This window comes from Gavialis gangeticus, unplaced genomic scaffold (genome assembly GCF_001723915.1).
Source record: "Gavialis gangeticus isolate Ggan-Ray unplaced genomic scaffold, GavGan_comp1, whole genome shotgun sequence".
Classification (NCBI taxonomy): domain Eukaryota; kingdom Metazoa; phylum Chordata; order Crocodylia; family Gavialidae; genus Gavialis; species Gavialis gangeticus.
In genome coordinates, this window is record NW_017728994.1 from 59,223,466 (window position 1) to 59,236,696 (window position 13,231).

The 13,231-nt window shown below is 42.3% G+C and overlaps 1 protein-coding gene across 1 annotated transcript in view; it reads left to right on the plus strand.

The window, feature by feature from the left end:
* CCDC172 (coiled-coil domain containing 172) overlaps nt 1-13,231 on the plus strand; it is a 42,922-nt gene that overhangs the window by 9,339 nt on the left and 20,352 nt on the right. Inside the window, exons 3-6 of the mRNA XM_019502160.1 lie at nt 1,902-2,018; nt 4,430-4,595; nt 6,325-6,426; nt 8,531-8,633. Of these exons, the coding sequence (XP_019357705.1) occupies nt 1,902-2,018; nt 4,430-4,595; nt 6,325-6,426; nt 8,531-8,633 (488 nt within the window). The remainder of the gene's footprint in view (nt 1-1,901; nt 2,019-4,429; nt 4,596-6,324; nt 6,427-8,530; nt 8,634-13,231) is intronic.

The following is a 13,231-nucleotide window of genomic DNA, read 5'->3' on the forward strand; positions in this document are numbered from 1 at the left end:
ATGTATGCAGAAGGAAGCTTTGGATGGGGTTGTATGGCAGACTGTCTTCTGCCCATACACTGATCCTCCATTCCTCTTCCCCAGCTGATGGTTATCACCGTCATACTGGGAAAAATATTTATGAGAACATCAAGTCTCTTCTTCACTCCTCTATGCTAGGAGTGAGGCTACAAAGTAATAGCTGGCATAAATAGTTCTCTAAGTCTAACCTCAGCCATTCAGAAAATACTTCAATAATTTTGGACCTATGCATTTTTTAGGTTATTCCATGTTTGACTTGATACCTGGGGTCAGATAGCATAAGGCTCAACCCTATATTACATTGTCTAAAAAAATTTCTATTAGAGTGCACCGATGTATTAGTTGTATATCAGATCAGCACCAATAAAGAGAAAATTAACATTATCAGCCATTGACTTCTTTTGGCCAGTACAGTTGATAATTTCACTGATAAATGCCACGTGTATGCATGAGCCCGCAGCATGCACACAGCCAGGAATGCAGCCAGGCAGCTTGGATAGCAGTGTCCTGCCGGTAAGTCTGTGGGGAGCAAGAGGCATGGGGTAGGGGACAGATTGAGGCCCCCAGCGTGAGGGAGGGAGTGGGGCAGGGGCAGGCACTATCTAGCCAGGGCAGTGAATGCAACCCCACAGCCAGGAGTGGGATGGAGCTGTGAGAAGCTTGCCCAGAGAGTGCAGGAGGGAATGGTGGAGGTGGATCTCCACTGCTGCACACCACCCCCAAGGGAGGCATAGAGGACATATGCTCCCCCAATTGGTGTGTGGGGTGAGGGTAGGCTGCCCGCTGCAGGCTCAGGGCTAGGGGCTTTGGTAGCCTCTTCCAAGAAAGGGGGGCTGGGTCGGGGCTGAGTTCAGGGCAGTCTCAGCCACGTGGGGCATGCAGTGGTGCTGGGAGGAGTGGCTATGGGGAATTCTGGGGTAGCTACAGCCCCCAAATACCCCCGCACAGGGCTCCTGAGGGAAAGGCAGCAGAATGGAGTGCCCCAAGCAGGGGCAGTACTGGGGGGGGTTGTGGGGCTATAGCCACCCCAAAATTCCCTGTACCCCCCATAGCCGCCCCTCCCAGCACCTCCACTGCTGCCCACCCCATGCAACTGAGCCTGCCTCACCCCTGTCCACCTTGGCCCAGCTAGCCCACTCCCCCCCACCCCAACTGGAAAGAGGCTGGTTGGTGTAGCCCCTGGCCCTGAGCCCGCAGCAGGCATCACACCCTCACCCTTCGCACAAATTGGGGGGGGCACATGCCGCCCCAGGGGTGCACACAGCAGCAGGGAGCCACCTCCCCTCCTTACCCCCCACTCCCGCTGGATGAGCTGCCCATGACTCCATCCCGCTTCTGGCCCTGGGGTCACATTCACTGCCCTGGCTGTGCAGCACCTGCCCCTGCCCTACTTCCTTCTTCACTGTGGGGGCCTTGATCTGCTCCTCCCCATGCCCCTTTCCCCACCCCCCCTCACAGACTTACTGGCAGGACACTGCTCTCCAGGCTGCCAGGCTGCATTCCTGCAAATCAGTTATCAGATCAGTATTGGCTGATATGGCTGGTTAATAATCAGTCATTTGTATCAGCCAAGAACATCTTTATTGGTGGACCCCTACTTTTTATATGCTCAATCAAGCCATTTGTAACAGACTTTCATCTAAGTTAGCAAGTGTTAAGGACTTCTCTCTAGATGCAGAGAGCAGCACTGAACACAGCTTTTAAAGAGGGTTTACTTGTCCAAAGAATCATGTCTGGATCGTAGGCTTATGAGAAGGTACCATAAGCTTCCATGGTCAAGCAGCTATGTTTTAGCAGACTATATTTGAACAAAATTAAGGGTCTTTATGTGCAAGACTTAGCAATCAAGCTATATTTATATTCCTTTGTTCTCTTTGAAGGTTCAGCATCTGTCAGAAAAGCTCTTCTACTTAGAGCTTTTGAAGAAACGTGAAGACAGCTTTGAAAAACAGAAAGTGGAACTTGTGAATCAAAAGGATATTCTTCTGCACATCTTTGTATGTTTCCAGCTACGGTACTTAGAATAATTCAGTTCTACAAAAATTTATGACTGCACTTACATTTAAATTCTGAAAAAATATATCAATTAGATACAAAAATAGGAATTATTAACATTTTGCTTTGGCCCTAATAAATTAAAGCCTCAAAGAAATGCATGATGTAACTCCAAACTTAAATACTGTAGATAAAACACATCTTGGAAAAATCACCACAACTCAATCAGCAGTCTTAATTTCAGTTTCCTAATTTCTGCTGGTTGTTGACCAAAGTCTTATTTTCACATATGATCTCTTTTCTTAAAGACAAATGGCAAAAGCCCTTGAGATGGCTTGGATTGCCCAATTCCACAGCTGAATCTGTGGGAGAGACTTGGGTTGCAGGGGTACAGGGAAATCACAATGAGGAGCTAGAGAAGCTTCTTCCCTAATGATTTTAAGAGAGGTACTAAGCTTTCCTTCCAGTCAAAGAATAGGCTTGCAGGACACACCCCTATATCCTGCAGATCTCTTGGGATCTGTATTAATTCTTCTGACTTCAGTAGGAGGCCAGGACCACTCTCAAGAAAAGTGGATCCTCCACATACTCTGTATCCTTAGCAGTATCTATACTGGTGGGGGCCAACCTTTTTTGCAGAAGTGCCACAAATTAGCCCCACGCCTTCCCGAGAGCAACTCTGATCCTTTTCTCTGTTGCTCAGCTTTCTGCTTCCTGCCTTGTGCTCCCTACCTGATCTGTTGCTCTGCTTTCTGCTCCCTGCCATATTGGCCATGGAGCTGCCTCTCTCCTCCCCAGTCTGCTGCATCCCACACAGAGAGGCTGCCCATGTCTCTTGTGGCATCCACGCTGTACTCTGGCCACCCTGATCTGTAGAACGGAGTTACCAAGCCCTCCTCTGTGCATGTCTTGCAGCATCTCACCCAAACTGAGCTCTGTGGAAAGTAACACAGTGTAAATCAATCATGCAATTCCTTTGTTAAAAAGACCCAGCAGACTTCAGGCCACCATATTACCTCAACACAGTGGCTCTCAACGTTTTTTAGACTCAAGACAGCCCTCAACAGAAACAAGGCAATCTCCATAACTTTTCTTAATTCAGGAGCATCCTGTTTCAAAACCTAACTTAATTATTGCAGTGCTTAACTCTTTGTAGAGGGGCCAGGCACTGGAGGAGGAGGAACACCCAGGCAGACAATGATTCTCTGCTTACCTATGTATCGCTTCACATCTTGTAACACCTTTCAAAGGGTCTTGAAGCACCTCTACATGCCCTGACATCCTGGTTTGGGATCACTGCCCTAACAGTTCACTCATCCCCCTAGCCTGCCCTTCTTCCCTGCACACATGCCTACATGACATGATTGCCCTTATTTCTTTAAAACGTGGTGTTTCATTTGGAACATTAAAAAAAATTCACAGTGCCTACACTTAAAATCTTTTCATAGTTGCCTTTATAAGTAGTGCAGCATCCTAGGTATTCCTTATATTCAGTGAAGGAGAGAAAATAGGAAATACCACAACTATCACAGTAATCTTTTTAGCTGTAAAATCAAAATTGCTGTCTCTTGATGGAATGTGAATTTGTGATCTATTCTGCCCATCCAGGTTTGATACAGAAGTTATCTTGTTTTAGAGGTAAATCAATTTTGTTTAATTTAGTATTAAGTGTTTTGAATTGATTTAATTTTGGCAATGACTTTAAGGATGAGTTTTTCTATAAATGGAACAGTTTTTCTTTAAAACCAATTTCAGAAGGTGCTGAGAGAACGCTCATCTTCCACTGGCTTGAGCAAGGGCCCGCTTTCTTGGACTGTCTTTTGGAAGTTACATAGGGCACTGGCCTTTTCCTGGCCTTCTGCAAAAAGAGTTTCACCCTTAATGAGTAATTTAAAAAAGAAAGAGTGACCACATTATGCCATTGATTTTTAAGCAGAACTCTCTATTGATTTCAATACAGAGCTCTTTGTACAAATTGTTGGCATAATACAGCTTGTAGCACTGCTTGTATATAAAGAATACACTTCTCATTTTGTCACAAAACAAAATGGTAGGGTTTATGCAAAAGCAAGAATGATGGAGATAGAGACCATTTTCCTGTTTGTACAGGTCAGAAAAATAGAATGCATGCTGTTTTTTTATTCATAGATTCAAAGATTGTTAGGGGCTGGAAGGGACCTGGTAGATCATTGGGTCCAGCCCCTCTGCACTAGGCAGGAAAAGCCAACTGGGGCCAAGTGACCCCAGCAAGGTGACTGTCCAATCTCCTTTTGAAGATTTCCAGAGTAGGTGACTGCACCACCACTGGAGGGAGTTTATTCAATTTAAGGAAATAAGTTTTTTAATTTCAGACTGATTGTTTTAATAAAAATTCTGCCTTTTCTCTTTATGTTAAATCATTTTTCATTTTTAGATTGATACAAAGAGAAGAATGACCGAAGAAGAGGGGAATTTTATTATGGAAATAACAGAGTTTAACAATGAGTATGGATTAACAAGTAACAGAGATATTTTGATTAAAAAAAAGATTAAGACTGAAATGCATGATTTAGAAAACGAAGAAAATATTTTGAAAGATGGTATGTCATCAGGTTGCAACTCTTTCCTGGGGCCAGTCCCACACTGCTTGGCTAATGTGCCCTGCCCATGGGGGTCCCAGGAGACCCTGCCCACCCACTTCATCCAGCACCCCCAGTGGTGGGTGTGGGGCGGAGGGGCCCAGGGCCATATAGGATCAGTTGCTTCTCCCCACCCCAGGCCAAGTCAACAGTCCCCCCCCCCCAACAGCTCACCAAAACCCCTTGAGTGGCCCTCCATCCCAAATATGTGTCCACCCACCCCTGGGCTAGACTGTGAAACAATGATCTGCCTTACAGCAGCCCAGGAGGGAGATTCTGATTCAGCCATGTCTCAGGGTACTTGTATTGGCCAGCACATTAAAGGATAGAGTCAAAGATCCTCCCATTTCCCACCCCATTCCGTCCTTCGCTGTCCATAGCGCTATTTTGACAGCAACAGGTCTGTACAACCTACCTCCTGTCCTGAACTGCCACCTGTGATGTTGCAGCCAGAAAGAGTCATAAAAGGGTACCCCCTTGGACTGCCATACAAACCAAGATCTTACAAATCCTTCTAACTTCCATGGGAATTAAATGCACAAACACTTTGTAGGCCTAGTCTTTTACAGTGAGATTGAAAAGGATTGTATGACCTTGTTAAAATATATAATTTCTAATAGCAGATACTCTAACCACCTCTTTCCTTTTATGTCTTTTTGCTGACTGGGCAGTTAATTTTCATGGCATACAGGAACATGCACATAACCCAGATCTCTCCTTTCTTATGTATTAAAACAAGGGCTACTTGAACAGATTCAGTTCACATCTTCCCAGCAAAAGATGGCTCACATTCATAGCAATTAAATCCAGTGGTCTGGCAACATTAATGGCCAAAACAGTAAAAAATGAATCTCTAAGGACACCTGACCTAAAAAACCTCATTCATCATACAACTGACCCTCATATTTCCTGACTGCTGTTTACAGGTCACAGTAATAGGGTTGTCCATTTTAGTTTCCACTTCTTGCTTCTTCAACTTTTGATCAAAGTGACTCCAGCTTTGACATAGCTAATTAGGAGAATGCTGTCTCCACTAGTTGGCAGCTATTGTATCTAGTGATTAACAGAAGTCAGTGAGGACATTCCCCCCCGCAAAAAAACAGAGAACCTACTTGTATTTAACACTTTCCTCTAAGTCTAGCCTAGTCTAGTACTATGCCTTGCCACTTGTGTGACTGTGCTTTTTAAACAACATTTGTGTCTACCACCAATTACACTGTCAGCAACAAAAATAGTAATATGTAAGTAGAAATAATAATTCAGGAATATTTTATTCCTTACTGAGTGTCATCAAAATATATGGCTTAAACATCCATGACACTAACTACAAATCCTTACCTCGACATTGTTAGGCCTCTGAAAAAGCATTTGTCCAAAAGCACAGGTCATCCTCCTAAATAATTTGAGTAACACTTCAAAATAAAATATACAAAACTAATTTTTATTCAATCAACAAACTGTGGCTTATTTTATGAATGCTAAAAATAAATTTATTTTAAAACTAATGAATACATAATACCATATGTAATTTCTTGTAATTTGGGTTCTATAAGACTAATTGTAATTTTATCCTTAATGTCCTTTCAAATATCTGAAGGCAGTTAGAAATAGTTTAAGAGTATTTAAGATTACATCATGAAGATTAAAACTATAATACTTTTTAATTTAAAATATAATTATTTCCTCTTAGAAATGGAGTCAGTGGAACATAAACATGTTCAGTTAAATGCACTCCAGCTGCAGAAGAATGAATTAAAGCAGGATTTATTTACTCTTCAAAGCAAACTCAAAGGTATTCATGTGTTTGATAATCACTTGTTATGATAATTATTTTTGGTTTGATAAATACATTTGACAAATGATTTCTGTCAGGTTATTTTTCTCAACAGATTAGAGTAAGTCACAGAAGTAAGATTTTTGTATTCTTGTTTTATAGCCTAATTAGTCATTTTAAAATATGGCTACAACAAATACCGAGTTGTGATGAGATTTATACTTCCGTCACTGATACAGAGCGTATAGGAGATTTTCTGAATTTTATTCCCATAAATATGAAAAATGAACTCCTACTTTTGCAGATAAAATAAATATATAAATTTAAAACTTAGTACATCAAAATGAAAATCAACCGATACATTCTTTCAAAAAGCCCATTAGGAATCTGTAATCAAAGTAAATCCTCCAAGTACTCCATACCAAATATTTATCTACAACATTTAACAAGCAATAAAACACTGAGGGTGTTGGTCTGAAAACTGAACAACTAAGAAATGGAGGCTATCATGGGCCAATCGGAAGATGAATGAGAATGATAATTCATGAAGGACCTTGAAAGCCAGGAGAAGTAGCTTATGGTGATTCAACAAATAAGTGGGAACCAGAAGAGGGATGCAAAAGGGGAGACATGGCCAAAACAATGGACTAGGACCGTGGGTCTCAACCTTTTTAGACTCAGGGCACCCCTTGATAGACTTCAAGAACCTCTCAGAAAATGCCAGCTTATTGTTTTCACTTGCTTTTTGACGACAGAAAAATAACAGAGTAATTCTTCTGTCGAACAAGACTCAGAAGGATCGCAACTGGTCAGAAAAGTTTTTAACATTATAGATTCCTACATGACATCTCTAGGTTTACCTTGTGTGGCACCCTTGAAAGGATTTCAAAGCACCTCAGGATGCCACCGAGCCATGGTGGAGAATCACTGGACTAAGAGAAAAATCTTCACAGCAAGCTTTCTGAATTGATACAAGTGAGGCAGTATTGCAGCTATCAAAGACAGAGAAAAGAATAATTACAATGATAAAGATGTGAAATAATTAATGAGCTGCGTGGCTAGATAGGAGAGAGGTGTTATGGAGAAAGAACTGGCAAGACTTGGAGCCTGTAGGGGAATACCTAGGAAAAGCTTTTAGTCAAAGATGATGCCCAAGGTATGGGTCTGAAACAACAGACTGGATGGTGATAGCATTCACAGTGATTGAGGAAGAAGGTAACACAGAGCATTACTGAACACAGCGTTACTGAAACAGTAACAATTAAGAGCTTGACTTTTAACATCTTGAACCAGTGCTGACAAAACATTCATGAGTACATGGATGGCAGAAAGACCACAATTACAGTTTGGACAGAGGTAGGCAAGTCCAAAGCTGAGAGGTATATCTATGAGTTGTCAACACAGAGACAGTAATTGAATTTCTGTTTATATATGTGATTTCCCAGAGATAATATATATAGAGAAAAAAGGAGGACACTAAGGAGAGAACCCTATGGAGCCACGCAGAAAGTTGGACTTGGAGAAGGACTGGGGGGGAAATTGAGGCAGATGCACTGAAAGGCAGCTAAAGATAGGAGGGAGAAGGAAGAAAACCTAGACAAGGACGGTATCATGGAAGCCAAGAGAACAAAAATTTTCAAAAACAATTACCGTTGTCAACAGTGTCAAAACTGGCCAAGGAGGAAGGAGATGGAATACCAGTTCTAATATGCAACTTAAAGAATATTACATTATTTACAGAATACAAATATTTTACCTTCATCAACTGTATAAAAATCTTTTAAAAGTGACATAACTAACCAGATTGTTCATTTACTATTGTCAATAGCATATATTACAACAGTTGAGCGATGAAAAAGTCAGGCCATAATGTTTTCTTTATAAGGTTAAATATTGTAGCATACAACTGTTACAACCATCCTGTAGACTCTGCAATTGCCTGAAATGTTGCAATTATATGCCAGTTAGAAATACAAATATTTGCATTTTAATTTTGTGTACTGTAATATTTTCATTTCCATAGCAGCTTACACTTTAATAACTCGTGAGTAAGAAAGGTAGGCTGCATCTGAATAGAGATATTTACCATATCCTGGTAAAAACACTCTCACTTTATGTTTAGATGTTGAAGAACAAGTCAGAGAAGCTGAAGGTATCACAAGATGTTTAGAAGCAGAAAGAATCAAAGTTGGTGAAAAACCTCAGACTGATACTGAGTGTTTAAGGTAATAATCATTAGTTTTTAGAAAGTCTTAAAATTTGTCTTTCTAATTTTGAACCAGCCCGATCACATTGTGGAACTAGTACTGAGCCTGTTTGCCCATTCCTGCACAATATTCTTTTGAAGACAGACAAACTCATTCTAGTTTATGACGACAAATCCCATTATCCTTCTTTACGGCTCCCACTGAAATAAAAGGGCTTGATCTGTGTCAAGGAATCTACAATGCAACTTGGGTAAAAGAGCAAAAGTAATTTTTTAAGACACTTTTGCAACTTACTATCCTTGATCCATATGTGAGGGGGGCCAAGCCCTCAATTTACATCAAAGCGGTGGTGTCGTGTGGTGCATTGATTAAATTCTCCTTCGTTACCCATTGCCATATTGGCTGCCAGTTAGCTCTATCACATGTCCAGGCTGTTCAACTTAACAGAACAGAATGGCAGTCGCAGCACCTCTGCACCAGTTGTGCAGGGCAGTAGGGAGATCAAGTTCACACAAATGCATGCTTGCTAAATCCTTTCCCTGTTCCACAACTGGCCTGTCCATAGTGTGGCCTTCTTTTAATGAAGCTAATGCTTCATGCACAGCTGCTCCCGTTTCTCTACGAACAGACTTTCCTTGACTTTGGGGATTGACCACAAGATGAAAATGAGCCTGCAGTGTGATACTGATGCTAGTAAAGCAAGCAAAACGCTTGCTTGCCTCCACAGATTCTTCTCAAGTAAATCCCAGGACATCATCTTCCCGTTGTACTCAGCTTTGGTGAGGCCGCAGCTGGAGTACTGCATCCAGTTTTGGGCTCCACAATTCAAAAAGGATGTGGAGAAGCTTGAGAGGGTGCAGAGGAGAGCCACATGCATGATCAGAGGTCAGGAAAGCAGACCTTACGACGACAGGCTGAGAGCCATGGGACTCTTCAGCCTGGAAAAGCGCAGGCTCAGGGGTGATCTGGTGGCCACCTGTAAGTTCATCGGGGTGCTCACCAGGATCTGGGGGAATATCTGTTCACCAGAACACCTCAAGGGATGACAAGGTTGAACAGTCACAAATTCCTCCATGACCATTTCAGGGTGGACATAAGGAAGAACTTCTTCACTGTCCGAGCCCCCAAGGTCTGGAACAGCCTGCCATCAGAGGTGGTTCAAGCACTTAACTTTGAACGCCTTCAAAAGACATCTGGACGTTTATCTTGCTGGGATCCCATGATCCCCACTGACTTCCTGCCCCTGGGGCAGGGGCTGGACTCCATGATCTTCCAAGGTCCCTTCCAGCCCTAACATCTATGAAATCTAGTAAATCTACCTAAACATAACGTTCCACATTTTTATTACGTACAGATCTTAATGCTACATTCTTGAGGTAGAAACCACAATAAAATACTAGACACATGTTACCGCCCTGTTTTCTTTTCTGTGGCCTGGTCCATGAAATTCTTCTTGGATGTGTCTAAGTTTTTACCAGGTAGAGGAAAGGTCCTCTTGCCACTAAGTGCCAGTCCAAAATTTTTCCCCATGAAAGTATTTAATGAGGGGAAAAAAAAAACAAAAATCCATTTGTTGTCAATTGCTGTATTTAAATTTTTGAGTTTTTGTGAAAACCAAAATATTTTGGCTGAAATATTTGAACAACAGATGATATCTTGCATACAAAACAGAACGTTTTTCTGAAAAATTCATTAGGTTGAAAACCCCATTTTCTATCAAACAAAACTTTTGACAGGAAATGATCAATTGGACCCATTCCAAGGCTTTTCCACCCCTTATACAGAGCTGAGATATGGTCAAAATTCCCTCTAAATAAAATTTAATTAGCCTGCATTGCTGCACACATTGGCAAAACTCCCAGTGTTCAACATATATAAAGAAGACAAAATGTAAATAATAGCTGCAGCTGTTGGTCCATAAGGTGATGTTTTTATAATTCTCTTCTGCATTATTCATTCCATGTGGATAAATTAGCTAGTGTGATGTATGAAGTTGTCACCTTCTGAATACCATACTTCTCAGAGTTTACTGCTGAAATATCAGTTAATATCAAATCGGCGTAAGAAGCTTGCTAAAGAAGATTGTGTCTAAAAGTACTAGCACGAATTAGGATTACATTCAATCCCCTACCTCTGCCAGTGACTCACTTCAACACCCCAGACAAGGCATTTATCTGACCTGTGCTGCCTTTATCCCCATTTTACAATTTAGGAAATTAACTCATGAGGGATTTAGTGCACTTTGCTCACTATTTGTAAAGTCATTTGACAGCTTTGGAGAAAAGGGACTGGAGAAGATAAAGCATACTAGTCTTCACAGATACTGAACCATCAAGCTTAACATGGAAGTCAAATCATTAGGAAATAAGGCTAGGTACATTGGTGAACTGATTTTTTTTTAATTTTATGTTATAGGTAAGCTTGTATTAGTTATAGGATGCATAGAACTTACAGTGGTGTGAGCAATAAAAACTGAGCATTCACTAATACATAACTAGACTTACAAAAAACCCTACTATGATCACAAAAAATCTATTTTAGCACTTCACATACTGGCGGCCAAAATTCAGAGAACAGTTTAAAATAGCCCATAATTGTCTAAGTTAGTTTCTTTTCACCTTTTTTCTTTCTGGCCCTGGTGACTCATCAGACACTCTTAGATTCCTGTATCCTTAATGATATATTTCTTACAGCTGTTCACATCACCCGCTGAGCTAAAAGAGCATAAGGGAATCCAAGATGATTTAATTTACGTGCCATTTAATATTAAATTATGGGGTAAAATCATGGAGACTGTAGACAAAAGGCAGCTAATAAGTATAATCACAACATCTTATACTTTCTCAGCCTCACCATGGAATGAGTCATTTAACAATAAATACAAAATCGGAAAGGAATAGACGTTGGCTCGTAATTTGAGCCAAGAGTCACCATTCATTAAAACACCTTTCATTACTTTGCTTCATATTCTATAGCTGTATGTTCAACAAGAAACATTTTCTGGCCTTTCCTTCAAAGTGATAAGCTACATTACATTAAACAGCTCTTAATGCTGAATGAAAGAGGCAGAACATCAATACATCAGACACGAGGCTGACTCAGCAAGAAAATAAATGCACTTCCACATTTGTTTAGGGCTTGACTAAATCCTGGTATTTTGGTTGTGATTGGTATTTTCCTTATAAATTGAACAATTACAATATATTATATAGGAAATATTTTTAGTATAAAATCTGAGAAACAATTAACAAAGCAAAAAATATAGCAAGTAACAAAGCAACTTAGCTCAGTTTTGAAATTTAACTTTTATGTTATTCCTAGTAAAAGATTTCTATGTTGCTTGAAAGCAAAATCCACTTAAGGGACATTCAACCACAGTGGTACTTTACAGGCAGCCTATTCTTTTTCCCCAAAACACAGGAAGTTAAACTTACTACACTAGCAGTTCTGTATAATTTTCTACTGAAATGTTTTATAATAGAGACATGATTTTGTATATATAAAAATGGAGTTGATTTTTAGGTCCTGAACGCACAGTTAGACCCACAGGCCACATCTGGATGAGAGAGCAAGTGCCTGTTGTGGCATCTCAAAGCAGTTTGAGATGCCGCAGGAGGCACGCCGCAAATGAAAAAATGTTCACCATGCTGCAAATATGCAGTGCAGACTCTAAGTAAATCAGAAAATCCCAGTATCAAAAGAAAACATGCGGGAAAGAAGTGGTGGAGGAGTGTGCCCCGAAGCAACTGGAGGCTGGGTCCTCCAAAGAGACTTCAGCTCCAGGCCAGAGTGTCTCTACGCCTGCTGCATGCCTCTGCTGCTCTAGCATGCTGCCTGTGTGCTAGAGGAAACAGAAGCAGGGCAAGGCTGGCAGCACTGACCCAGAGCCAGGTAAGCAGGGATGTGGGGGTGGGGGTACTGTGGGGTCGGGAGACTCTGTGGGAGGGGTGGGTCCCCCACCCACCTCCCCATGGCACACAGCCTCCCCTGCCCCCCACTCCCCGGCTGCAGCAGCCAGCAGCAGGCTCCCGTGTTGCTCATGAACTGCTGCAGGCAAAGTCCCCCAGCAGTGCATGGTTCCCTGAGACCCGGGGGCTACAAATGGCACACAAAGCCAGCCCACCCCACTGGCATGCACCTTCAAACAGGACCGGGCTGGCTCCTGCCACCACTTGGGTCTCCTGGCACTACAGGCAGGAGCCACACACCAGTGGGCCAGGCTGGCTCCTACCTCCATGGGCTTCACATGCCATCATGCTGGGCCAGCTCCTGCCTCCATGGAGCCACCCCAGGCCTGATGGCACTCAAGGCAAATGGAGGCAGAAGTCACTGCAGCCTAATACCACGAGACCCCTACCTGCAGTGCAGGGAGCCCCGGGTGGTGGCAGGAGCTGGCCCAATTCTGTTTGAAGGAGCATGCCAGTGAGCTGGGCTGGCTCTGTATGCCACATGTAGCCCCCAGGTCTGAGATGGCACCACACACTGTCCAGGGACTGCCTGAAGCAGGCCATGCATGCCCTGAAGGTCCACTGCTGGCTGCTAGGAGGGGGAAGGGAAGGGCAGGGAACCTACCCCTCCCACACAGTCTCCCCATAACCCCTCCTTCCCCGCCCTTA